We start from the raw sequence: 26718 nt of genomic DNA, 5'->3' as shown, positions 1-26718 counted from the left end.
AATTGGAATGCCAACTGCGAGTCATGCCTAATCACCCAACATCAGTGCCCGACCTCACTAATTCTCTTGTGCTGAATGGAAGCAAGTCCCTGCAGCAATGTTCCAACATCTAGTTGATTCTCTCATCTCTCTTTCTCTCTGTGACATCAGAGCAGCAGTGACTGCACACACATTGATGATGTTAGAGATCTAATGAATCATGAGTCACCCTGATATTTAGCGGCTGATTTGATAAAAGCGGTAACACTCAGTTTCACTTGTCAACCTTCGACTTCTATTTTGTGAGGAACGTGTTTCTTCAAAATGCCATGTCCTTAATGTATCAAACAGAGAGTGACTCAGCTCCTTTGCTAGACATTCCAGGGAAATGTGTATGATCTGAATATGGTTAGGTTGTCTTACAAATGGCACCCTATTCCCTTTATAGTGCACTACTTTTGACCATGGCCCCTTGGGCTCTGGTAAAAAGTACAATATTATATAGGGAATAGGGTGCCATTTGGGACACATCTCAATATGCTAATGGTATTTTACTCTGGTTTGTCTGTCTGTGTCCCGTCTATGTCAGTTTCCTGGTGTCAGTGATCTACTCCAAGGCCAAGCTGGCGTCTGCCTGTGGCGGAATAATCTACTTCTTAAGCTACGTCCCCTACATGTACGTGGCCATCAGGGAGGAGGTGGCCCATGACAAGATCACCGCCTTTGAAAAGTGCATTGCTGTAAGTCTTGGCCTCTGTTCTCTTGTCGGAAGCTCTCTCATACTTTATTCATTTTTTGTTAGTCACATACGGTGCCCATGTTTAGCCTGTGTCTGGACAAATTCAAAGAGAGAAACGGCCCTCCGGGCTCATGGCTAGATTGAGTTATTTTCCTCTGTGTCAGATGGCCTGCTTCCAGGTGTGTATAGGTGTATCAACATGTATGAGTAAAAGCTAAGAAGGATTCAAACAAAGCTTCAAGAGTCATGAATTGATAAATTCAATGATATTCTCTCACCAGTCTGAATCAGTGAGATCTGGAAAGATCTTCACACATGTCAATAGCTCTTAACACGTTGTCTGTTGTCTTTATTCTCATTCTCTCCTTTCTCTCCAGTCTCTGATGTCGACCACAGCGTTCGGCCTGGGCTCTAAGTACTTTGCCCTGTATGAGGTGTCAGGAGTTGGCATCCAGTGGCGCACCATCAACCAGTCACCTGTAGAGGGCGATGACTTTAACCTTGGTCTGTCCATGATGATGCTCATCATCGATGCCAGTGTGTATGGAGTTCTCACCTGGTACATAGAAGCTGTGCATCCAGGTAAACAACCAAGTCTTTGGCTGCTCACTTAAATGATTAACCTTTTATGTCCCTGTTTTGTCACTTATGCTTATGGTAGTAATTGGTCTGAATCCCAAATGGAATCCTATAGAGAACAATAGTAACGCCGTCTTTTTGTAGGCACTGTTGTTTGTCCCACTTGAGCCACCATAGTAACAACATAGCCATAACACTTCCTCAAAATAGTCTGAATCAATCTAAGATAAATCAAGAAATATGTATTGTATTTGGCTATTTTTGCAGTTCTTAGTCGCACAATTTTACGTCTAGCTAAGATGTTTAGTGCAGTATTTCTCAAGTGAAAAAATGTGCATGAAATCTAGTAGTGTAGTGCAGACAGTAGCTGCTACCTGGCTGTTGAATGACAGCAACTACCGTCCTTAGTTCCCACCCCTACTGTTGACCACAGACAAAGGGGCTTAGACTTCAGCTACTGAACTTCGACTTGCCTCAAGAAAACATCTTATGTGTGTGAACAGCTGATAAAACCCTCCGAACACCAAAATTAACAAAAACGTCACAAATGTCTTTCATAATATTTGCGTGAACTGTTTTTACCGGGAAGCATGCGACCAAATATGAGTTAACTCCAGTTCGTTCAGCCATTCCTATTAAGGAAATTATTGGGGAACAAAATTGGGTTTTGGGATAAAAACAAGGTCTGAGATTAACACAGGCTAAGGAGATTTATACACTTTGTTCTATGAGATAATATCCGTCAGTTAACATGACCTTTATGAATTATGAAGCCTTTGTGTTTTACATGCTTATTTTTGTATTTTATTTCAAGTCAGTTAAGAATAAATTATTATTTACAATGACGGCCTACACCGGCCAAACCCGGACAACACAGGCTTATTGTGCACTGCCCTATGGGACTCCCAATCACGGCCGGTTGTGATACAGCCTGGAATGGAACCAGAATCTGTAGTGACGCCTCTAGCACTGAGCTGCAGCACCTTAGACCGCTGCACCAATGGGAGCCCATTTATGTTTTGAACATAAATGCTTCAAAATTAACAGAAAGTGACGTTAATCTTTATCAGCTATCTCATAGAATAAATTGTATAAGATCTCCTAAGCCTGTGTTTGCCACAGACCTTATTTTCAGTGTTTATCCCAAAACTATTTTCCCATAGGCTTTGGCCTACGAGCCATGGCAGAGTTAAGTATTGCAAGGAGGCGAGCTCTATTCCATATGGGTCCTGGTCAAAGAAGTGGTCTGCTGTGGTCTCTGTCCTCCAGGGATGTATGGGCTGCCCCGGCCGTGGTACTTCCCCCTGCAGAAGTCCTATTGGCTGGGCAGTGGGCGTGTGGAGACGTGGGAGTGGCCTTGGGGAGGAGCAGCCAGGCTGAGTGTCATGGAAGAGGACCAGGCGTGTGCCATGGAACACCGGCGATCTGGTAAGCCAAGCTGCAGCCTGACCTCTGACAACCAGCGATCTGGTAAGCCCTACCAGATGTTTGTATTGAACTTTTAGGAACAAGAATCTGTTTAATCTGTTGTCACCTCTGTCAGTGGTTTACTGCATGGATCCACAAAAAAATTATCAGTTTACACGTGTGAATCTCAAATAGGTTCAGGTTCTGCCATTGTTCTGTGACAATGCCTATATCTCTCTCTCTCTCTCTCTCTCTCTCTCTCTCTCTCTCTCTCTCTCTCTCTCTCTCTCTCTCTCTCTCTCAATTCAAGGCCTTTATTGGCATGGGAAACATATTTTTACATTTCCAAAACAAGTGGAATAGATAATAAGCAAAAGTTAAATAATCAATCAAAAGTGAACAGTAAACAGTACAGTTTCAAATGAATAGACACATTTCAAATGGCATATTATCTCTCTTTCTATCTCCCTCCAGAGGAGATGCGTGGTATGGAAGAAGAGCCCAGCCACCTGCCCCTGGTGGTGTGTATAGACAAGCTGACCAAGGTGTACAAGACGGGCAACAAGCTGGCCCTCAACAAGCTGAGCCTGAACCTTCATGAGAACCAGGTGGTCTCCTTCCTGGGCCACAACGGAGCTGGCAAGACAACCACCATGTGAGAGAGATGAATGGGAATGTGACCACGTGTGTTAGAGGGTCCCAGTCATTTCTGTTGTTGTGTTGTGTTTACGTGTGGATTCACAGAAGGAGACAGAGGTTTGTGTTGTATGTTTTGGTAAGACTGTGTTTCAAGGGGTATGATGAATTCTAAACAGGCCATACATAATGTTGGCCATAACATTCCCATAACATTCCCATAATGTCCACAAAATGGCCTTCAAATACATTGTAACATTTGTTTTCTGTGTCCATTTCTTCCCTCTAGAATGAACCCTATCAATAACTACCATTAGTTTTCTGCTACTGTCCCCAGGTCTATTCTGACAGGTCTGTTCCCGCCCACCTCGGGCTCAGCCACCATCTACGGCCATGACATCCGTACTGACATGGAGCGTATCAGGCAGAACCTGGGCATGTGTCCCCAGCACAACGTGCTCTTTGACAAGCTCAGTGTGGAGGAGCACCTGTGGTTCTACTCCAAACTCAAAGGCATGGCCGAGGAGGACATCCGCAAGGAGATGGACAAGTATGTCACATCCCATTTTTATGGTTTAACCAAATTAAAGACCCTAAGGTGTTAAATTATCAATATGGCATTAGATAGATTAGGATAAAAGCTCACATCTTCATATTGAAGGGTAGAAATGGTATATATAATTACAGCAAGGTCGAAATTGTGGTGTAGAATTTGGGGGGATGAACAGTAGACGGGGGTCCAGGGGTCCTCCCCCGTAATTTTTGGAGACATTTTAAAACACATTTCCTGCAATTCTACATGACTTATTATGCCTCTTGATGGTTATTTTGAGGGGTATATGGAGGGGTATTTTGAAATATAAGTTGAAGAATAAGTCATCACGTCATTATTTCAAGGCAAATATTAAGAAGACTCAAAAGGTGAAGAGTTGTTTTATAATTGGAGTTCGCCAACCTTGTGCCCAGTCCACTTTTTTTTCTATAATAATTGAGTGTGAACTTACCATGAACAAAGACTGATGCGTGTGTCATTGAATGTTGATCCCAACTCCCGAGTCTGTCTCCCGACCGTATTCTGTCAGCTTCCACTCGGTCATTATGAAAGTCTTTCTTCTAATGACAGAAGCACAGATGATGTAATACTGTTTTGGTGCGTTCGTTTTACCCTGCCAGGCACCAAAGGTGGCCAATCATATTTCACTGGGGTCTTGTGCCAACCCCCCCTCGTACCACCCCTGACATACATTAGTGGGGGAGGGGCTTGAACAGACGGTGCAGCTGAGCAGGGGAGATGCATTTGGGGCCCCGTAGCACCTACCTTCAGCTAACTTCCCGCATTTCAACACATTTTGCCATGGGGCAGAGAGAAAATATTCCGTTTTATAATGCTATTCTACACATTTTGTCATGAGACTGAGAGAAATTTGCCATGGGGAAGTAAGAACAATGTGCTTTTTCATAGCTCAATAAATGCTATTCTACACATTTTGCCATGAGGATGAGAGAAAATGTTGCAGTTTTAAAGCAAATTTCTTGCAAATTTGACAAATGTTGGCATTGCTTATGACATGTTCATATGCTATCATGGGGAGCCACTGACCTCCAGGTTGCCCTCCCACCCTGCCATCCCCCATGGTAATTTCGCCTATGAATTACAGGAGCCAGCAGTGATAACTAATCATACCTATCCATATCTCAAAAGAATGTAAATTACAAGGTGCTGTGTGTGTGTTGTCAGGATGATCGAGGATCTGGAGCTGAATAATAAACGGCACAGCCTGGTCCAGACTCTGTCTGGAGGAATGAAACGGAAACTGTCCGTAGCCATAGCGTTTGTGGGCGGCTCCCGGGCAGTCATCCTGGATGAGCCCACGGCGGGTGTCGACCCTTACGCACGCAGAGCCATCTGGGACCTCATCCTCAAGTACAAACAGGGTGAGACATGGGTCAACCTCACACATTAACCCTAACCCTCACAGACTAGCACTCACAACAGGGTGAGACATGGGTCAACCTCACACATTAACCCTAACCCTCACAGACTAGCACTCACAACAGGGTGAGACATGGGTCAACCTGACACATTATCCCTAACTCTCACACACTAGCACTCACAACAGACACTAGCACTCACAACAGACACTAGCACTCACAACAGGGTGAGACATGGGTCAACCTAACACACTACAGTGCACTACTTTTGACCTAGTGTCACCCTGTCCCCTATACAGTGCTCTACTTTAGACCTAGTGAAACCCTGTTTCCTATACAGTGCTCTACTTTTGACCTAGTGTCACCCTGTCCCCTATACAGTGCTCTACTTTAGACCTAGTGAAACACTGTTTCCTATACAGTGCTCTACTTTTGACCTAGTGTCACCCTGTCCCCTATACAGTGCTCTACTTTTGACCTAGTGAAACACTGTCCCCCATACAGTGCTCTACTTTTGGCTGAGTGTAACCCTGTTTCCTATACAGTGCTCTACTTTTGACCTAGTGTAACCCTGTCCCCTATACAGTGCTCTACTTTTTATTTTACTTTTCTCCCCAATTTCGTGGTATCCCCAATTGTTAGAAATTACTATCTTGTCTCGTCACTACAACTCCCGTACGGGCTCGGGAGAGACGAATCCAGAGTCTCTGCTGGCACAGCTAGCGCTGCGATGCAGTGCCCTAGACCACTGCGCCACCCAGGAGGCCTCAGTGCTTAACTTTTGAACTAGTGAAACCCTGTTTCCTATACAGTGCTCTACTTTTGACCGAGTGAAACCCTGTCCCCTATACAGTGCTCTACTACCATAAGGTCCTGTCAAATCTTCTCACACTAACAAAATGATGCATTGACACATTTTGATGTATATTGAAAGTACATTTTTTTGAACTGTGTTTCAAGGCCGCACCATCCTGCTGTCCACCCACCACATGGATGAGGCTGACCTGTTAGGAGACCGCATAGCCATCATCTCCCATGGGAAACTCAAGTGCTGCGGCTCCCCACTCTTTCTCAAGAGCACCTACGGAGACGGCTACAAACTCACCCTGGTCAAGAAACAGAGTGAGAGCGGCGGTGGGTCTTTCTTTCCTCGTGTGTGTGTGTGTGTGTGTGTGTGTGTGTGTGTGTGTCTTTTGTATTTTCTCACCAGCTGTCAGACGTATTCACTTTCTCTATCCAAGTCTTTTTACATTTAGGGGAGAGTGGGGTAACTTGAGCGATTTTTTTAAACATTCGGCATCACTCCGCCAAGGGAAATATAAACTCAGCAAAAAAAGAAACTGCGCTGGGGGGAATGTCCGGGAATCCTCACCCTCCGATCCAACAGGTCCGAGACTTGCTCAATGGGATTGAGATCCGGGCTCTTCGCTGACCATGGCAGAACACTAACATTCCTGTCTTGCAGGAAATCACACACAGAACGAGCAGTATGGCTGGTGGCATTGTCATGAGGGTCATGTCAGGATGAGCCTGCAGGAAGGGTACCATATGAGGGAGGAGGATGTCTTCCCTGTAATGCACAGCGTTGAGATTGCCTGCAATGACAACAAGTTCAGTCCGATGATGCTGTGACACACCGCCCCCAGACCATGACGGACCCTCCACATCCAAATCGATCCCGCTCCAGAGTACAGGCCTCGGTGTAACGCTCATTCCTTCGACGATAAATGCAAATCCGCATGCCCCATGGCCAATGGCTCAACTTACTCTAATGCAAACATTTTGACTGTATTTGCCCACAGAGCAACAAGGATGCACTTTCATGCTATGTTTAGGACCTCATATTGGAGCTTATTGAGACCCCAACTTATGTATAGAATAATTTAAAAATGATCTACTTTGGTTTAGATACAAGCATCATAAAACACAATAACTTATTTTTACTTAGTGAAAATCCATTTTTTGGACCTAACTTTACTTACCACCTTTTCCAAGTGGTTTCTTCCATCATAGACTCCATGAAATGATGACCTCATCCTTAATTTTTTTTTTGTGTATGGTTTCCTAGAAACAAGGGTGGTTCAACTTACCCTGTCGGCTCAACGTACCCCACTCTCCCCTATTGCTTGTTCACATTTTGCCTCTAAAGTCTCTCTGCCCTCTACTTTTCCTGCTGCATCCTTATTCTCCTTGTCCTCCCTCCGTTCATAATGCTGTGTGTTTTATTCTCCTTGTCCTCCGTCCATCCATAATGCTGTGTGTTTTATTCTCCTTGTCCTCCCTCTATCCATAATGCTGTGTGTTTTATTCTCCTTGTCCTCCCTCCGTCCATAATGCTGTGTGTTTTATTCTTCTTGTCCTCCCTCCGTCCATAATGCTGTGTGTTTTATTCTCCTTGTCCTCTCTCCATCCATAATGCTGTGTTTTATTCTCCTTGTCCTCCCTCCGTCCATAATGCTGTGTGTTTTATTCTCCTTGTCCTCCCTCCGTCCATAATGCTGTGTGTTTTATTCTCCTTGTCCTCCCTCCGTCCATAATGCTGTGTGTTTTATTCTCCTTGTCCTCCCTCCGTCCATAATGATGTGTGTTTTATTCTCCTTGTCCTCCCTCCATCCATAATGCTGTGTGTTTTATTCTCCTTGTCCTCCCTCCGTCCATAATGCTGTGTGTTTTATTCTCCTTGTCCTCCCTCCATCCATAATGCTGTGTGTTTTATTCTCCTTGTCCTCCCTCCATCCATAATGCTGTGTGTTTTATTCTCCTTGTCCTCCCTCCGTCCATAATGCTGTGTGTTTTATTCTCCTTGTCCTCCCTCCATCCATAATGCTGTGTGTTTTATTCTCCTTGTCCTCCCTCCATTCATAATGCTGTGTGTTTTATTCTCCTTGTCCTCCCTCCATTCAAAATGCTGTGTGTTTTATTCTCCTTGTCCTCCCTCCATCCATAATGCTGTGTGTTTTATTCTCCTTGTCCTCCCTCCATCCATAATGCTGTGTGTTTTATTCTCCTTGTCCTCCCTCCATCCATAATGCTGTGTGTTTTATTCTCCTTGTCCTCCCTCCGTCCATAATGCTGTGTGTTTGTGCCTCCAGACCAGGTCACCCAGCCTCCATTCTTCCTGTCTCCCTGCTCCTCCTCCTCCCTGTCTCCCTCCTCATCCCTGTCCCCCTCCTCCCTGTCTCCATGCTCGGAGGCCCGGGTCACCAAGTTCATCCGTCAGTTCGTGGGGTCCTGTCTGCTGGTGTCTGACTCCAACACTGAGCTGTCTTATGTGCTGCCTTCGGAGGCTGTCAAGAAGGGCTGCTTCGAGAGGCTCTTTCAGGTACGACACAGACACAAACACAGACCTAGAGATGAAGGCACAAAGTCAAATAGAGATAGACAAACAGGCAGGTACTCACTCAGACACAGAAAGACAGGGTTCCAAATGGTACCCTATTCCCTTTATAGTGCACTACTTTTAACCACAGCCCATATTCCCTATTCCCAGGCGTTAGAGCAGAGTCTGGACCTCCTGGCTCTGACCAGCTTCGGGGTGATGGACACCACTCTGGAGGAGGTCTTCCTCAAGGTGTCAGAGGAGGACCAGTCCCTGGAGAACAGTGATGCTGGTGAATACATTCAAAATGGCTGCCAATCCAATCCACTCATTATGGTATCATTGACTTGAATAGGGATTCCCATTCTAGTGATTCTATGAGACCAAATCCCAGTGTGTCTGTCTGCGGCTACACGGATCAATAAAGTTGTTTATAGAAGGGCTTCAGTACATTAATTACATTAATTTCCTTTCTGCTGAGCATGCAGTGCAGTGTCTGAGTTGCCGGAAGTTAAATGCTGATATAGACTTTTCACACATTATCTACACTACATGACCAGAAGTACTGTATGTCGACACTTGCTCGTCGAACATCTCATTCCAAAATCATGGGCATTAATATGGACCTGGTCCGCCCTTTGCTGCTGTAACAGCCTCCACTTTTCTGGGAAGGCTTTCCACTAGATGTTGGAACATTGCTACGGGGACTTTCTTCCATTCAGCCACAAGCGCATTAGTGAGGTTGGGCACTGATGTTGGATGATTAGGCCTGGCTCGCAGTCAATATTCCAATTCATCCCAAAGGTGTTTGATTGGGTTGAGGTCAGGGCTCTGTGCAGGCCAGTCAAGTTCTTCCACACTGACCTCGACATACCATTTCTGTATGAACCTCGCTTTGAGCATGGGGGAATTGCCATGCTGAAACAGAAAAGTGCCTTCACCAAAATGTTGACACAAAGTTGGAAACACAGAATCGTCTAGAATGTCATTGTATGCTATAGCATTAAGATTTGCCTACACTGGAACTAAGCGGCCTAGCCCGAACCATGAAAACCAGCCCCAAACCATTATTCCTCATCCACCAAACTTTACAGTTGGCAATATGCATTGGGGCAGGTAGCGTTCTCCAGGCATCCGCCAGATGGCGAAGCGGGATTAATCACTCCAGAGAACACGTTTCCATTGCTCCATGGAAACCCATTTCATGAAGCTCCTGACAAACAGTTCTTGTGCTGATGTTGCTTTCAGAGGCAGTTTGAAACTTGGTAGTGAGTGTTGCAACTGAGGACAGATGATATTTATGAGATACGTGCTTCACTTTCATTTTGTGTGACCTACAACTTCACTTCTGAGCTGTTGTTGCTCCTAGACGTTTCCACTTCACAATAAGAGCACTTACAGTTGACCGGGGCAGCTCTAGCATGGCAGAAATTTGACAAACTGACTATTTGGAAAGTGGTGTCTAATGATGGTACAGTTGAAGCCGTAAGTTTACATATACCTTAGCTAAATACATTTAAACTCAGTTTTTCACAATTCCTGACATTTAATCCCAGTAAAAATTCCCTGTTTTAGGTCAGTTAGGATCACCACTTTATTTTAAGAATGTGAAATGTCAGAATAATGGTAGAGAGAATGATTTATTTCAGCTTTTATTTCTTTCATCACATTCCCAGTGGGTCAGAAGCTTACATACACTCAATTAGTATTTGGTAGCATTGCCTTTAAATGGTTTAACTTGGGTACCCTTCCACAAGCTTCCCACAATAAGTTGGGTGAATTTTAGACCATTCCTCCTGACAGAGCTGGTGTAACTGAGTCAGGTTTGTAAGCCTCCTTGCTCGCACACACTTTTTCAGTTCTGCCCACAAATTGTCTATAGGATTGAGATCAGGGCTTTGTGATGGCCACTCCAATACCTTGACTTTGTTGTTTTTATGCCATTTTACCACAACTTTGGAAGTATGCTTGGGGTCATTGTCCATTTGGAAGACCCATTTGCGACAAAGCTGTAACTTCCTGACTGATGTCTTGAGATGTTGCTTCAAAATATCCACATAATTTTCAATTCTCATGATGCCTCCTGCAGCAAAGCACCCCCACAACATGAGTGCTTCACGGATGGGATGGTGTTCTTCGGCTTGCAAGCCTCCCCCTTTTTCTTCCAAACATTATGATGGTCATTTGTTTCATCAGACCAGAGGACATTTCTCCAAAAAGTATGATCTTCGTCCCCATATGCAGTTGCAAACTGTAGTCTGGCTTTTTATGTCTGTTTTGGAGCAGTGGCTTCTTTCTTGCCGATATAGGACTCGTTTTTACTGTAGATATAGATACTTTTGTACCTGTTTCCTCCAGCATCTTCACAAGGTCCTTTGCTGTTGTTCTGGGATTGATTTGCACTTTTCGCACCAAAGTACGTTCATCTCTAGGAAACAGAACGCGTCTCCTTCCTGAGCGGTATGACGGCTGCGGGGTCCCATGGTGTTTATCCTTGCGTACTATTGTTTGTACAGATGAACGTGGTACCTTCGGACGTTTGGAAATTGCTCCCAAGGATGAACCAGACTTGTGGAGGTCTATAATTTTTTTCTGAGGTTTTGGCTGACTTGTTTTGATTTTCCCATGATGTCAAGCAAAGAGCCACTGAGTATGAAGGTAGGCCTTGAAATACATTCCCAGGTACACCTCCAATTGACTCAAATGATGTCAGTTAGATAATCAGAAGCTTCTAAAGCCATGGCATCATTTTCTGGAATTTGATGTTTAAAGGCACAGTCAACTTAGTGTATGTAAACTTCTGACCCACTGGAATTGTGATACAGTGAATTATAAGTGAAATAATCAGTCTGTAAACAATTGTTGGAAAAATTACTTGTGTCGTGCACAACGGAGATGTCCTAACCGACTTGCCAAAACTATAGTTTGTTATCAAGAAATTTGTGGAGTGGTTGAAAAACGAGTTTTAATGACTCCAACCTAAGTGTATGTAAACTTCTGACTTCAACTGTACTTTGAAAGTCACTGAGCTCTTCAGTTATGCAATTCTACTGTCATGGAGACTGTATGGCATGGCTGTGTGCTCGATTTTATACACCTGTCAGCAACGGATGGGGCTGAAATAGCCAAATCCACTATTTTGAAGGGGTGTCCACATACTTTTGTATCTATAGTGTATTTAGTCTTTAGTGTTGGTGTTGCAACTCTCTTTAAATGTTAATCATGATCGCTCTCTCGTCCCAGACATGAAGGATTCCCCGGGCGGTAGCTCAGTGGGGAAGCCTGCTGCTACGGTGGTGGGTCTGGGGGCCCCTGGGCCGCAGGTAGGGATGAGTTCAACACTACTTTTTTTCAGAATCAATTACTTGATGGTTGCAAAACAGACAAATGTTAATATACTTTAATTCAGATCTCTAGAGATCCAGAATATCACAAATTCGTTTTTTTATAATATTTAAAATTCCAACATTTTCTAATTGATACAGACACCCTTGAATGACTAATTAATTAATTGATTTGTCTAACTTACCCATCCCTCATCCCTTCGATAGACTTGTGTCCTGTCCAGGGGGTGTACTTGTACATCAAGCTGCCTCACGCTACAGAAACATGAAATAGGCTCCTGCTCTATTGGCCGTTCTGGTTCAGAATGTTTATTTATTTGACTTTATCCCTATCCGCAGGGTGATGGCCCGGGGCTCCTGCTCTATTGGTCGTTCTGGTTCAGAATGTTTATTTATTTGACTTTATCCCTATCCGCAGGGTGATGGCCCAGGGCTCCTGCTCTATTGGTCGTTCTGGTTCAGAATGTTTATTTATTTGACTTTATCCCTATCCGCAGGGTGATGGCCCGGGGCTCCTGCTCTATTGGTCGTTCTGGTTCAGAATGTTTATTTATTTGACTTTATCCCTATCTGCAGGGTGATGGCCCGGGGCCGGGGGCTCCTGCTCTATTGGTCGTTCCTGGTTCAGAATGTTTATTTATTTGACTTTATCCCTATCTGCAGGGTGATGGCCCGGGGCCGGGGGCTCCTGCTCTATTGGTCGTTCCTGGTTCAGAATGTTTATTTATTTGACTTTATCCCTATCTGCAGGGTGATGGCCCGGGGCTCCTGCTCTATTGGTCGTTCTGGTTCAGAATGTTTATTTATTTGACTTTATCCCTACCTGCAGGGTGATGGCCCGGGGCCGGGGGCTCCTGCTCTATTGGTCATTCTGGTTCAGAATGTTTATTTATTTGACTTTATCCCTATCTGCAGGGTGATGGCCCGGGGCTCCTGCTCTATTGGCCGTTCTGGTTCAGAATGTTTATTTATTTGACTTTATCCCTATCTGCAGGGTGATGGCCCGGGGCCGGGGGCTCCTGCTCTATTGGTCATTCTGGTTCAGAATGTTTATTTATTTGACTTTATCCCTACCTGCAGGGTGATGGCCCGGGGCCGGGGGCTCCTGCTCTATTGGTCATTCTGGTTCAGAATGTTTATTTATTTGACTTTATCCCTATCTGCAGGGTGATGGCCCGGGGCTCCTGCTCTATTGGCCGTTCTGGTTCAGAATGTTTATTTATTTGACTTTATCCCTATCTGCAGGGTGATGGCCCGGGGCTCCTGCTCTATTGGTCGTTCTGGTTCAGAATGTTTATTTATTTGACTTTATCCCTATCTGCAGGGTGATGGCCCGGGGCTCCTGCTCTATTGGTCGTTCTGGTTCAGAATGTTTATTTATTTGTCTTTATCCCTATCTGCAGGGTGATGGCCCGGGGCCGGGGGCTCCTGCAGGAGGCAGCAGCAGTGTGCTGAGACCAGGGGTAGAGCTCAGTAACCTGCTAAACTGCTCCAGGCTCAGCCAGAGTCAGTCGTCCCTGCGCTCATCCTCCTCCCTGGGGTCCGTGCGGGGGGACGAGGGGGGGCTCTACACAGACTTCTATGGAGACTACTGCCCCCTCTTCGACAACGGACAAGACCCTGACTCTACCAGCCTGACGGGTAGGAGAGGACCGATCCCAGCCCTCAATCCCTTAGACTGAGTAGCGTTCCACTGTTATGTCATACGATAGACTGAATAAGATAGAGAGGGTGTAACTCAGTGAAAAACATTATTACCTTCATTATATTTAACCAGAGAGGTTATTAAGAACTGGGGTTAAAAACTACCCGTAATTTACCAAAGTTACCAGAATCTATTTTAATTTAGGTCATTTATACTTGAATAACTTCTTAAAAATTGAATTAATATACAGATATTATTGTTTTTGTTTTTTATATCCGTGTCCATATTGTCCTTGACTTTCGTGTAGACCATTTGGTTCAAGAGAAAATAACCTAATTAATGAAAATTATTTTCAATGAACTCTGCAACTCTATTGTCTTTTTTTCACTACAGCCACCAGTTTACCCCCAAAACATTCACAAAAAATACATATTGACAAAGTCAAATAAATAAAAGTGTGTAAAAAATATGTAAATTATATTTCATGCTGAAACCTTCATATTAAACACCAATGGTAACTTGATGGTTTATATTTAGGATAATCTTTTTCAGCTTTGTCATTTAAAATCCTTAAAAATAATCTTCTTAGATTGTTATCTATATATATTTTTGTACATGTGTTAAGGCCACACAGAGGGCCAAATATACAGTAATTACAGACACCAGTGATAATCTGAAGTACCCAAAAAGGCCACAAGATGTCATGTAATAAAATTCCACATATTTCTTGAAAGTTACATTTCTGGTAGTTTACTGATTAACATTTTCCAGTCATTTGCTCTCCCTTTGCAACACTATTAAGAACACAAGAACACATGATATTTTACCACATCAACCAATGAAATGGTGCAATGAAATACAGTGTGGTTGGATGAGCTAATGAGGGTATGTTACTCCATTGTGTGAGATGATTTTAGACTTTGTTCATTTCTCTCTCCATGTCTCTGTGTATCTAGCGGAAGCGGATGAGTCCTCTGGCCCTGAGCAGCCTGTGGTCCTGGAGGACCAGGGCAGCTTCAAGCTGGAGGGTTGGTGGCTGAAGCTACGTCAATTCCATGGCCTCATCGTGAAGAGGTTCCACTGTGCCAAGAGGAACACCAAGGGTCTTTTCTCTCAGATCCTGCTGCCTGCATTCTTCGTCTGTGTGGCCATGACCGTAGCCCTGTCGGTGCCTTCCATCGGTGAGGACAACTATATTTTACATTAATATTTTAGTCATGTAGCAGAACTTCTTATCTAGAGCGACTTACAGTCACTGCACTCAACTAAGTTTTAGAAGGGAAAAAAACACCCACAACAGTTATTGCAAGTCGACTCTTCTTCAAAATAGCCACGTTCAGCAGAGTCAGCCAGGAAGAAAAAAAGCAAGTGCATGTGTGAATGCAAGAAAGACAGTTTTTCTCAAGTTCAACTAGCTACAGTTGAAGTTCAAATGGACTTGGCTGTTTGTCAGTGTTTGTAGGTTGTCTTTATGTGATCTCTGTTCTTGTGTTCTTCAGGAGATCTGCCACCATTGGTCTTGTCTCCATCCCAGTACCACAACTACACCCAGCCTCGTGGCAACTTCATCCCCTACGCCAACGAAGATCGCCCACAGTACAGGTCAGACAGACATGGAGTAGGATGCCCTATGTCACTCATTACCATCATGACAACATATACACAATGTGAATGCATTTTTACACATCCCAAATAATATAATTCCTTCTGACAACTAGCATTATTCTTTCATTTATCTTATCTCAGTTATCACCCATAATGCATAAAATCATTAGTCCAAATCTACAGGCCACCAATGTTGTAAAGCTGGTGTTTGTAACTTTACAACAGCCTCCTGTTCTTCCTCTCCTCAGCAGTAAACTGTCCCCAGACGCCAGCCCTCAGAAGATCGCCAACACGCTCCGTCTGCCTTCTGGCGTGGGCGCCACCTGCGTCCTCAAAACGCCCTTCAACAGCACCCTGGACCAGCTGGCACAGACACTCAACCCCAGTGCCAACAACTCCAAAACCCTAGCTGCCCGCTACTTTGACTCCATGTGTCTGGATTCCTTCACCCAGGGAGTGCCCCTGTCCAACTTCGTACCCCCTCCCCCCTCGCCAGCCCCCTCAGATGACCCCGACCCTCGTTTTGAGGATAGACTGTGGAACTTCACTGCTGCCACTCTTACCACTGTACGGGGTAAGTCTCTGTCAGGCTCAGGTGGTAAAGGATAAAGAATATGTCTGCTACTTTATATGTACTGTATGTAGGCAAATGTTTTAGCTATCATATCAATATATAATTTAATTACACTATCACATTATATTACTTTATTTTATGATGTCTCGTCTGACAATTATAGAGTCCTGTGTGGGCCATTCTGGTTGAAACAAGGCTGACCCACTCTCCTGTCCTGTACAGCAGCCTCCCTAACAATCCTGCCCCCTATATTGTGTGTGTCCTCAGAAACAGTGACCTCTCCACCCACCTTACCTCTGTCTATCCGGGAGCCGGTTCGTTGTATCTGCTCCATGCAGGGGACGGGCTTCTCCTGCCCCAGTGGGGTCGGGGGGCGGCCGCCCCTTATGAAGGTGGTCACTGGGGACATTCTGGTGGACATCACCGGGCGCAACGTGTCAGAGTACCTCCTCTACACCTCTGACAGACTGCGCCTGCACAGGTAACACACTCATGCATGGGCTTAGACTCATACACACAGAAGAACGCACACACACACACACACACGCACACACACACACACACACACACACACAGGGAAAGAGGGGAAGAGGTATGGAATCTATCCAATTGTCTTTTTCTCTCTTTCCATTTCTGTTTCTTTTTTTTCTTCTCTCTCTCTCTAGATATGGAGGACTCACTGTAGGCAACATACAGAAATCAGTCCCAGCATCCTTTGGGAAAAATAATCCGCCCATGGTTCGCAAAATAGCTGTGCGTAGATCAGCTCAGGTGAGCAGAAGGCCATTTTCTTAAAGGGACAGGATAGGTCCCAAATGGCACCCTATTCCCTAAACATTGCACCAATTTTGACCTGGGCCTTGGTCAAAAGAAGTGCACTATAAAGAGAATAAGGTGCCACTTGAGACACAACTTTGGTGTCAGTTTGATGGTATTTTTTGTTGCTGTATTTTATTAGGATCCCCATTAGCTGTTGGGGTCCAGGGTCATTATAACACTTAGCTATTTGTGCTGCTCTGTCATTGTCAGTGACAGACTTGTCCCCTACCAATAGGTGCTGTACAATAATAAAGGGTACCACAGCATGCCAACCTATCTCAATGTCCTCAACAACGCCATCCTGCGCGCCAACCTGCCTCCAGGCAAGGGCAACCCTGCTGCATACGGTGAGAGAGGCTGCCTATACATACTTCAAAGCATAATATTACCTGGGGTATATGGGGTTCTGTTAGCCTGCTCACAGATCTGTTTGTGTTCTTGCCAAGTCAATTGCTTTCATTGTCAAGCCAAACATGTGAGGGACAGAGAGTTGGTATAATAGCACAAACAGACTGGCACTCATGCTAGGATTCTGTGAATTGAGTAGCTATTTATGTGAAAATGTATGTCCAAGGTTCCTTAGTATCTGGGGATCTTATATGGGATTGTACAGTATCTGCCCCCATCTAACCCCTCTTCTTGATGTGTTTGGGCTCACAGGAATCACCCTGACCAACCACCCTATGAACCGTACCAGTGCAAGGCTCTCTTTGGACTACCTGTAAGAATCGATGTATCCAGTTAATGAATATTAAACTGTGGCATATCTCTGAAAAGAACTGTCTTACCAATGCTGTGTCCCAAACGGTACCCTATTCCCTATATACAGTATAATGCACTAAATTTAACCAGGTCCCTGTGGGCTTTTTGACTAGATCCCTATGGGCCTTTTAACCAGATCCCTGTGGGCCTTTTAATCAGATTCCTATGGGCGTTTTGACCAGATCCCTATGGTCCTTTTAACCAGATCCCTATGGGCCTTTTAACCAGATCCCCGTGGGCCTTTTAACCAGATTCTATGGGCCTTTTAACCAGATCCCTATGGGCCTTTTAACCAGATCCCCGTGGGCCTTTTAACCAGATCCCTATGGGCCTTTTAACCAGATCCCTATGGGCCTTTTAACCAGATCCCCGTGGGCCTTTTAACCAGATCCCTATGGGCCTTTTAACCAGATCCCTATGGGCCTTTTAACCAGATCCCCGTGGGCCTTTTAACCAGATCCCTATGGGCCTTTTAACCAGATCCCTATGGGCCTTTTAACCAGATCCCCGTGGGCCTTTTAACCAGATCCCTATGGGCCTTTTAACCAGATCCCTATGGGCCTTTTAACCAGATCCCCGTGGGCCTTTTAACCAGATCCCTATGGGCCTTTTAACCAGATCCCTATGGGCCTTTTAACCAGATCCCTATGGGCCTTTTAACCAGATCCCTGTGGGCCTTTTAACCAGATCCCTATGGTCATTTTAACCAGATCCCTATGGACCTTTTAACCAGATCCCTATGGGCCTTTTAACCAGATCCCTATGGACCTTTTAACCAGATCCCTATGGGCCTTTTAACCAGATCCCTATGGGCCTTTTAACCAGATCCCTATGGGTGTTTTGACTAGATCCCTATGGGCCTTTTAACCAGATCCCTGTGGGCCCTGGTCGAAAGTAGTGCACTATAAAGGGCCCTCAAACTCAACTCTGAGTATCAAAGCCAGTTCTACTGCTCTTTTTCATTGTTCCCCTTTAATCAGGGACTGATTTAGACCTGGGAACTGATTTAGACCTGGGACCTGATTTAGACCTGGGAACTGATTTAGACCTGGGAACTGATTTAGACCTGGGAACTGATTTAGCCCTGGGATACCAGGTGGGTGCAACTAATGATCAGGTAGAAGAAGAAAGCTGCAGGCTCCAGACCTCAGGGTGTAAGCGTTGAATACCCCTGATATAGGGTGCCATTTGAGACTCGCTCACTGTCTTACTAAGTCTCTGTTTGTCCCTCCAGGCTCCAGGGCACTGATGTGGTGATAGCCATCTTCATCATCGTGGCCATGTCCTTTGTACCAGCCAGCTTTGTGGTCTTCCTAGTGGCAGAAAAGTCTACCAAGGCGAAGCACCTGCAGTTTGTCTCTGGATGTGACCCAGTCATCTACTGGCTGGCCAACTACGTATGGGACATGGTAAGAGGGGGTGGGGTGGAGTGTGTGTGTGTGTGTGTGTGTGTGTGTGTGTGTGTGTGTGTGTGTGTGTGTGTGTGTGTGTGTGTGTGTGTGTGTGTGTGTGTGTGTGTGTGTGTGTGTGTGTGTGTGTGTGTGTGTGTGTGTGTGTGTGTGTGTGAGAAACTATTTGATCCTGTCACGGCTGTCGTGGGAAGAATAAGGTGAGGACCAAAGCGCAGCGTGGTGAGTGTTCATCTTATTTAATGAAAACTGAACACTGAACAACAAAACAACAAAGAAACAACCGGAACTGTTCTGTCTGGTGTAGCCACACAAAGACTGAAAACAACCACCCACAAAACACAATGGAAAACAGGCTACCTAAATATGGTTCTCAATCAGGGACAACGATTGACAGCTGCCTCTGATTGAGAACCATACCAGGCCAAACACAGAAATAGAAAATCATAGACAAACTAACATAGACAACCCACCCAAATCACGCCCTGACCATACTAAAACAAAAGACAAAACAAAGGAACTAAGGTCAGAACGTGACAGATCCTCGAATATCCAAGGCCTGAGCTGAGGTCTTCTGCCTTTGGCCTAAAGAGCAGGAATGTGGACTTCCCCAAATAAATCAGAAATACAGACATTGTCATCCTACAAGAAACGTGGCATAGAGGAGACGGACCCACTGGTTGCCCTAGGTAACAGGGAGTTGGAAGTCCCATCCACCAAACTACCAGGTGTGAAACAGGGAAGGGACTCAGGCGGTATGCTAATTTGGTATAGAGCAGACCTAACTCACTCTATTAAATTAATCAAAACAGAAACATTTCACATTTGGCTAGGAATTCAAAGGGAATTATCTCAACAGAGAAAAATGTCCTCCTGTGTGCTACCTATATCCCCCCACTAGAATTCCCATACTTTAATGAAGACAGCTTCTCCATCCTGGAGGGGGAAATCAATCATTTCCAGGCCCAGGGACATGTACAAGTCTGTGGCGACCTAAATGCCAGAACTGGACAAGAACCTGACACCCTCAGCTCACAGTGGGACAAACACCTACCTGGAGGTGACATCATTCCCTCCCCCATATGCCCCATTAGTCACAACTACGACAACATAACCAACAAAAACTCCTGCAGCTCTGTCACACGCTGGGAATGTACATAGTCAATGTTAGGCTTCGAGGGGACTCCTACGTTAGGTACACCTATAGCTCATCTCTTGGCAGTAGTACTGTAGACTACTTTATCACTGACCTCAACCCAGAGTCTCTCAGAGCATGTACAGTCAGCCCACTGACACCTGTATCAGATTACAGCAAAATCACAGTCTACTTGAACAGAGAAATACTCAATCATTAGGCATCAAAGCCAAAGGAACTGAATAATATAGAGAAATGCTATAGATGGAAGGAATGTAGTGTGGAAACCTATCACAAAACAACAAATAATGCATGCAGAGTAGAATTAGGCTGATACCCACTAATAATCATTATCCAGAAAAGTGCCTTTCAATTCTACAACCACCTAATGGGAAGCTATTCCCAAACCATCCATAACAAAGCCATCACCTACAGAGAGATTAACCTGGGGAAGAGTTCCCTAAGCAAGCTGGTCCTGGGGCTCTGTTCACAAACACAAACACACCCTACAGAGCCCCAGGACAGCAGCACAATTAGACCCAAACAAATCATGAGAAAACAAAAATAGAATTACTTGACACGTTGGAAAGAATTAACAAAAAAACTGAGCAAACTAGAATGCTATTTGGCCCTAAACAGAGAGTACACAGTAGCCGAATATACCTGACCACTGTGACTGACACAAATTTAAGGAAAGCTTTGACTATGTACAGACTCAGTGAGCATAGCCTTGCTATTGAGAAAGGCCGGCGTAGGCAGACATGGCTCTCAAGAGAAGACAGGTTATGTTCACACTGCCCACAAAATGAGGTGGAAACTGAGCTGCACTTCCTAACCTCCTGCCAAATGTATGACCATATTAGAGAGATATATTTCCCTCAGATTACACAGACCCACAAAGAATTAAAAAACAAATCCAATTTGTGATAAACTCCCATATCTACTGGGTGAAATACCACAGTGTGCCATCACAGCAGCACAATTTGTGACCTGTGGCTACAAGAAAAGGACAACCAGTGAAGAACAAACACCACTGTAAATACAACCCATATTTATGTTGATTTATTTTCACTTTTGTGCTTTAACTATTTGCACATAATATGACATTTGAAATGTCTTCATTATTTTGGAAATGTTTTGAGTGTAATGTTAACTGTTATTTTTTATAGTTTATTTCACTTTTGTTTATTATCTATTTCACTTGCTTTGGCAATGTAAACATATGTTTCCCATGCCAATAAAGCCCCTTAAACTGAAATGTAATTTAATTGAGAGTTAAACCGCTGAACAGCTTAATCCGTGTACAGTAGGTGGTAGTTCGTTTTCTACAGTAAACTGGACCCCAGACATTGATGCAACTACAAGGTTAAATCCAGTTTGCTACTGCTTTGCTTTCCACCCTGAACCCCTCCTTGTGGATTGTCATTCTGTCTGTCATCTTCCTGCTTGTGTTGTGTACTATTCACACATAGATGGTTCTATGAATGTTTGAGAGATATTGTGTATTTCTGGAAGCCAATCTAACTGAAACTCTCCTGTCTCTTGTTGTCTCCTAGCTGAACTACCTGGTGCCAGCCACGTGCTGTGTCCTTATCCTGTTTGTCTTTGACCTTCCTGCGTACACATCCCCAACCAACTTCCCCGCGGTCCTCTCTCTCTTCCTCCTCTACGGGTGAGTGTACTTTACTTACCACACGGCACGGGTTTTCTCTACCCACTCAGTTCATCCCAAATGGCACCCTTTCCCCTATATAGTGCACTATAGGGAATAGTAGTGCAGTATGTAGGGAATATAGTGTTATTTGGGACACACAGTTTCTTGCTTTACTTGTTAAAGCTTGTCAAGAGGAAACCGAGTTGTCACATTCACTAGTGTGTAATGCCACAAGGGGCCCCCTGTGGTGCTGCCGGAGCCATTTCTTCATTTCTATCATCATTTATGACAGAACCTGGGGGGAAAAAGCATAGACATTGTGCCCTTGATGACATATTTTAAGAACAGTAATGCATTATGCATAACTGTCCTTGACAATATCAAGAAACTGTAATGCATACTTAATGAATATGACCTGTTATATCACTCTGTATCTCTCTCCCTCTCCCCTCCCTCTCCCCCTCTCTCTCCTCCCTCTCTTTTCCACCCACCCCTCCCTCTCTCTTTCTCTCTCTTTTGCACCCTCTCCTCTCTCGCCCTCCCTCTCTCTCTCTCTCTCTCTCTCTCTCCCACCCCTCCCTCCCTCCCTCTCTCTTTCTCTCTCTTTTGCACCCTCCCCTCTCTCGCCCTCCCTCTCTCTCGCCCTCCCTCTCTCTCTCCCACCCCTCCCTCTCTTCCTCTCTCTCTTTCTCCCCCCATCCCTCCCTCCCTCCCTCCCTCCCTCTCTTTCTCTCTCTCTCTCTCGCTCCCTCCCTCCCTCCCTCCCTCCCTCCCTCCCTCCCTCCCTCCCTCCCTCCCTCCCTCCCTCCCTCTCTTTCTCTCTCGCTCCCTCCCTCCCTCCCTCCAGGTGGTCTATAACTCCTGTCATGTACCCTGCCTCCTTCTGGTTCGAGGTGCCCAGCACGGCCTATGTGTTCCTCATAGTCATCAACCTCTTCATAGGAATCACTGCCACTGTAGCCACCTTCCTGCTGCAGCTCTTTGAACATGACAAGGTGTGTTTCTTCCTCTGTTGACGGTATAACAGCAGTTACAGGTTGCAGAGTTCTTCTAACTTTTCCAAAATTCCCAGGTTTCCAAGGAATCACTAAGCAGGAAATATGGAATCCTCCAACCAGGATTTTTAGGAAAGGGAACAGATATGTGCAACCCTACAGCAGTTCCAGCAATATTGTTATGATTAGATCTAGTATATTTAACATGACTACCTCACACTGCTTTGGTCTCTCTGCAGGATCTGAAACTGGTGAACAGCTACCTAAAGTCCTGTTTCCTTATCTTCCCAAATTACAACCTGGGTCACGGCCTGATGGAAATGGCCTACAACGAATACATCAATGAGTACTATGCTAAAATAGGTGCGGTTATGTTCTACATGCTATTCCAAGTACCTGCAGTACATTTGATATCTGGGAAAATAATGTTTAGTCTATAGCACTTTGAGACTTTGTGTTAAGCAGTTTGGGACAACTGCTGATGTAAAAAGGGCTTTATAAATAAAAGTAATTGAGAAAGTTTAATCTCTCTTTATTATGTCTCTCTCAGGTCAGTTTGACAAGATCAAGTCTCCATTTGAGTGGGATATTGTGACTCGAGGGCTGGTTGCCATGACAATCGAGGGCTTTGTAGGCTTCTTCATAACCATCCTGTGCCAGTACAACTTCCTCAGGAAACCCTCGTGAGTGAGTGTGTGTGTGTGTGTGTGTGTGTGTGTGTGTGTGTGTGTGTGTGTGTGTGTATTACACCAAAAAGATCCACTGCAGCGTTCTAGTTCCATGCTGTCCCTGAGGGTGTGTGTGTTTTATAACAGGAGAGTACCAGTCAGCAGCCAGCCCATAGAGGACGATGATGAGGATGTGGCCTCTGAGAGAAGGAGAGTACTGAGAGGAGAAGCTGACAACGACATGCTGAAGATTGACAACCTCACCAAGGTCAGACAGATACAGAGATCCCCTTTATTTAACTCCAAATGGTATCCTATTCCCTATCTAGTGCACCATAGGGCCCAGTCAAAAGTGGTTCCCTAAATAGCCAACAGGGTGCCATTTGAGACCCAGCCCACTCTATTCAAGGTCAACAGAATCTCACAAGGTGTTAATGTTATCAATGAATTCAATGTCCTGTGTTTGTCAGGTGTACAAATCGAGGAAGATGGGGCGTATCTTGGCTGTGGACCGGCTATGTTTGGGCGTGCGTCCTGGGGAGTGTTTCGGCCTCCTGGGTGTGAACGGAGCAGGGAAGACCACCACCTTCAAGATGCTGACTGGAGACGAGAGCACCACGGGAGGAGAGGCCTTCATAGGGGGGAGCAGGTACTTTACATATGCACTGGGCTTGCATCCCAAATCGCACCCAATTCCCTTTATAGTGCACTACTTTTGATGGGTCCTGATCAAAAGTAGTGCACTTAATAGGTAACATGGTGCCATTTGGGACAGATGGGTCTTTAAAGCTGATTTGCCCATTTAAAAAATGCTCACATGCACCCATCACTTTTATTGATTGTTAGAATGTGGTGGCTAAAGTTAGCTGAAGTTTGTAGTATCAGAGCCGCTATTCAAAAAGTATCTCAGAGTAGGAGTGCTGATCTGAGATCAGCTTTGCCTTAAAATCCATAGTGAAAAGACTACATGGACAGGGAGGACATGATCCTTGATCAGCGCTCCTACTTTTAGATACTTTTTGAATACGGGTCCAGGTACTGTTGTTGTTGTTGTTGTTGTTGAGAGATTCACAAGGCTCCCTCTGTCCATGTGTTGTGTTGTCAGTATCCTGAAGGAGCTGTTGAGGGTGCAGCAGAGCATTGGCTACTGTCCTCAGTTTGACGCCCTGTTTGAAGACCTGACAGCCAGAGAACACCTGGAGCTGTACACACGCCTCCGGGGCATCCCCTGGAAGGACGAGGAAAGGGTACAGCTACTACGCACACACACACACACACACTCCACATTACGCATTTTACAGTGTGATTTTACTGAATCATTGTTGTTGAAAAGTTCCTCTATTTATTTCCTTTTGTCTTTTCCCAGGTGGTCTCATGGGCCCTGGAGAAACTGGAGCTGTCCAAGTATGCAGACATGCCCGCTGGCACCTACAGTGGGGGAAACAAGCGCAAGCTGTCCACTGCCATCGCCCTCATCGGATACCCCTCTCTCGTATTCCTGGTTAGACTCAACCTCATCGCCACTCATTAAAAGATGTACCACTATGTTGTGATATCCCACTCTACACATAGAAGTGGCAGGTAGCCCTGCAGTTGGACCAGTAACCGTAAAGGTCGCTGTTCAAATCCCCGAGATGACAGTGAGAATTGGGATATGGACAGAACATATTTAGGACAAATAAAATAGGACAAATATAAGCACCCACCTAATTATTATTATTACATACTGTAGATAGTTTATCCAATTATTCTGGTCTGGATACGACACTCTGATTGTGTCCTATTCTTTGTGGGACAGGATGTAAATAACTCAGATGCCGTTCTGTGTGATTATCCTCCAGGATGAACCCACGACAGGGATGGATCCTAAGGCCCGCAGATTCCTCTGGAACCTCATCCTCGACATCCTCAAGACAGGACGCTCTGTGGTGCTGACATCACACAGGTGAGACACTCATTCTCATCAGACATGTACTGCATACTACTTGTTGCTAATATGCATACTAATACCTTTATTATTGAGGTGTCTGGGTAATAATTGTGTATTCCCAGCCTTGCATTCACACCTGCACTAATTTGTTTCTACCTGGTTCTGATGCTGCTGATAGAGGCGACTGACTGTACGTCGCTCTGGATTAGAGTGTCTGCTAAATGTCTGAAATGAGGAGCTGTGAAATGGGAATGTCTCTGTGTCTGCAGTATGGAGGAGTGTGAGGCTCTGTGCACCAGACTGGGCATTATGGTCAACGGCAGGTTCAAATGCCTGGGTAGCATCCAGCACCTCAAGAACAGGTCAGAAGTTCACACACACACACACACACACACACACACACACACACACACACACACACACACACACACACACACACACACATAGCTAATGGGCATGCTCTGGCCTTTCTCTGTTGCTAGGCCAACCAGAAGTTAGAGACATATGGCGTACCAATTTAGTCTGCAATCACCTCTGAATGACTTTTTTTTTAACTTCCTCCACCCTTTCAACTTGTCATTTTTCCCCCAGATTGTTACACATCCTGTTATTTAAAAATACATAAATAAATAAATATATGTATATATATATATATATATATATATATATATATATATATATATATATATATATATATATATATATATAGAGAGAGAGAGATTTATGTAACCTCTATTTAATTAGGCAAGTCAATTACATGTATATGTATTCTGTGACTCCTTCTCAATTCATACTTCCTCATATCCTTTCTCCTCATCTTCTTCTCATAACCTATTGGATAAAGGAGCCAAGGAGATAGGATACAAGGAATCAAGGAAAGAGTCATTGACCCAGGGTGACTTGTCAACTCACCCTGGTTGTGTCCCTTCCTTCCACAGGTTTGGTGATGGTTATATGATCACAGTCCGGACCAAGACCAGTTCCAGTGTGAAGGAGGTGGTGAGATTCTTCAACAGGAATTTCCCTGAGGCTGTACTAAAGGTGCACATTAAATGTATATTTTAGTCATTTAGCAGATGCTCTTCTCCAGACTTACAGTCAGCTCATTCAACTGAGTTTAGTTGAAGAAAACGACCACATATAACAGTTATTATAGTTATTACAGTTATCACCGTTATTACAGTTATCACAGTTATCACAGGTATTACAGTTATTACAGTTGTCACAGTTATCACAGGTATTACAGTTATCACAGTTATCACAGTTATTACAGTTATTACAGTTATCACGGTTGTCACAGTTATTACAGTTATCACAGTTATCACAGGTATTACAGTTATTACAGGTATTAGTTATTACAGTTGTCACAGTTATTACAGGTATCACAGCTGTTACAGTTATTACAGTTATTACAGGTATTACAGTTATCACAGTTATCACAGTTATTACAGGTATTACAGGTATTACAGTTAATACAGTTGTCACAGTTATCACAGTTATCACAGTTATTCCAGGTTTTACAGTTATTACAGTTGTCACAGTTATCACAGTTATCACAGTTATCACAGGTATTACAGGTATTACAGT

General features: G+C 44.6%; 1 protein-coding gene across 2 annotated transcripts in view; it reads left to right on the top strand.

Annotated features, from left to right (window-relative positions):
- Positions 1-26718, top strand: part of LOC110536359 (ATP-binding cassette sub-family A member 2) — a 129674-nt gene that overhangs the window by 96833 nt on the left and 6123 nt on the right. Inside the window, exons 18-47 of one of the 2 annotated variants that reach the window (XM_090189155.1) lie at positions 569-719; positions 1096-1300; positions 2567-2725; positions 3179-3359; positions 3678-3890; positions 5079-5275; positions 6233-6406; positions 8365-8594; positions 8763-8883; positions 11835-11914; positions 13339-13576; positions 14537-14761; positions 15080-15182; positions 15437-15759; positions 16027-16240; positions 16425-16530; positions 16814-16925; positions 17239-17299; positions 18575-18749; positions 21441-21556; positions 22386-22533; positions 22773-22896; positions 23084-23216; positions 23349-23469; positions 23672-23850; positions 24307-24448; positions 24568-24702; positions 25043-25146; positions 25401-25493; positions 26070-26172. In XM_090189155.1, coding sequence (XP_090045281.1) covers positions 569-719; positions 1096-1300; positions 2567-2725; positions 3179-3359; positions 3678-3890; positions 5079-5275; positions 6233-6406; positions 8365-8594; positions 8763-8883; positions 11835-11914; positions 13339-13576; positions 14537-14761; positions 15080-15182; positions 15437-15759; positions 16027-16240; positions 16425-16530; positions 16814-16925; positions 17239-17299; positions 18575-18749; positions 21441-21556; positions 22386-22533; positions 22773-22896; positions 23084-23216; positions 23349-23469; positions 23672-23850; positions 24307-24448; positions 24568-24702; positions 25043-25146; positions 25401-25493; positions 26070-26172 — 4666 coding nt within the window. Of the gene's footprint in view, positions 1-568; positions 720-1095; positions 1301-2566; positions 2726-3178; positions 3360-3677; positions 3891-5078; positions 5276-6232; positions 6407-8364; positions 8595-8762; positions 8884-11834; positions 11915-13338; positions 13577-14536; positions 14762-15079; positions 15183-15433; positions 15760-16026; positions 16241-16424; positions 16531-16813; positions 16926-17238; positions 17300-18574; positions 18750-21440; positions 21557-22385; positions 22534-22772; positions 22897-23083; positions 23217-23348; positions 23470-23671; positions 23851-24306; positions 24449-24567; positions 24703-25042; positions 25147-25400; positions 25494-26069; positions 26173-26718 lie in introns of both variants that reach the window. The other variant, XM_036936262.2, reaches the window with a different exon arrangement.

This window comes from Oncorhynchus mykiss, chromosome 11 (genome assembly GCF_057628025.1).
Source record: "Oncorhynchus mykiss isolate SJ-2025 chromosome 11, ASM5762802v1, whole genome shotgun sequence".
Classification (NCBI taxonomy): domain Eukaryota; kingdom Metazoa; phylum Chordata; class Actinopteri; order Salmoniformes; family Salmonidae; genus Oncorhynchus; species Oncorhynchus mykiss.
The sequence above is the reverse complement of the archived record's forward strand: the minus strand, read 5'-3'. Positions and strand labels throughout refer to the sequence as shown.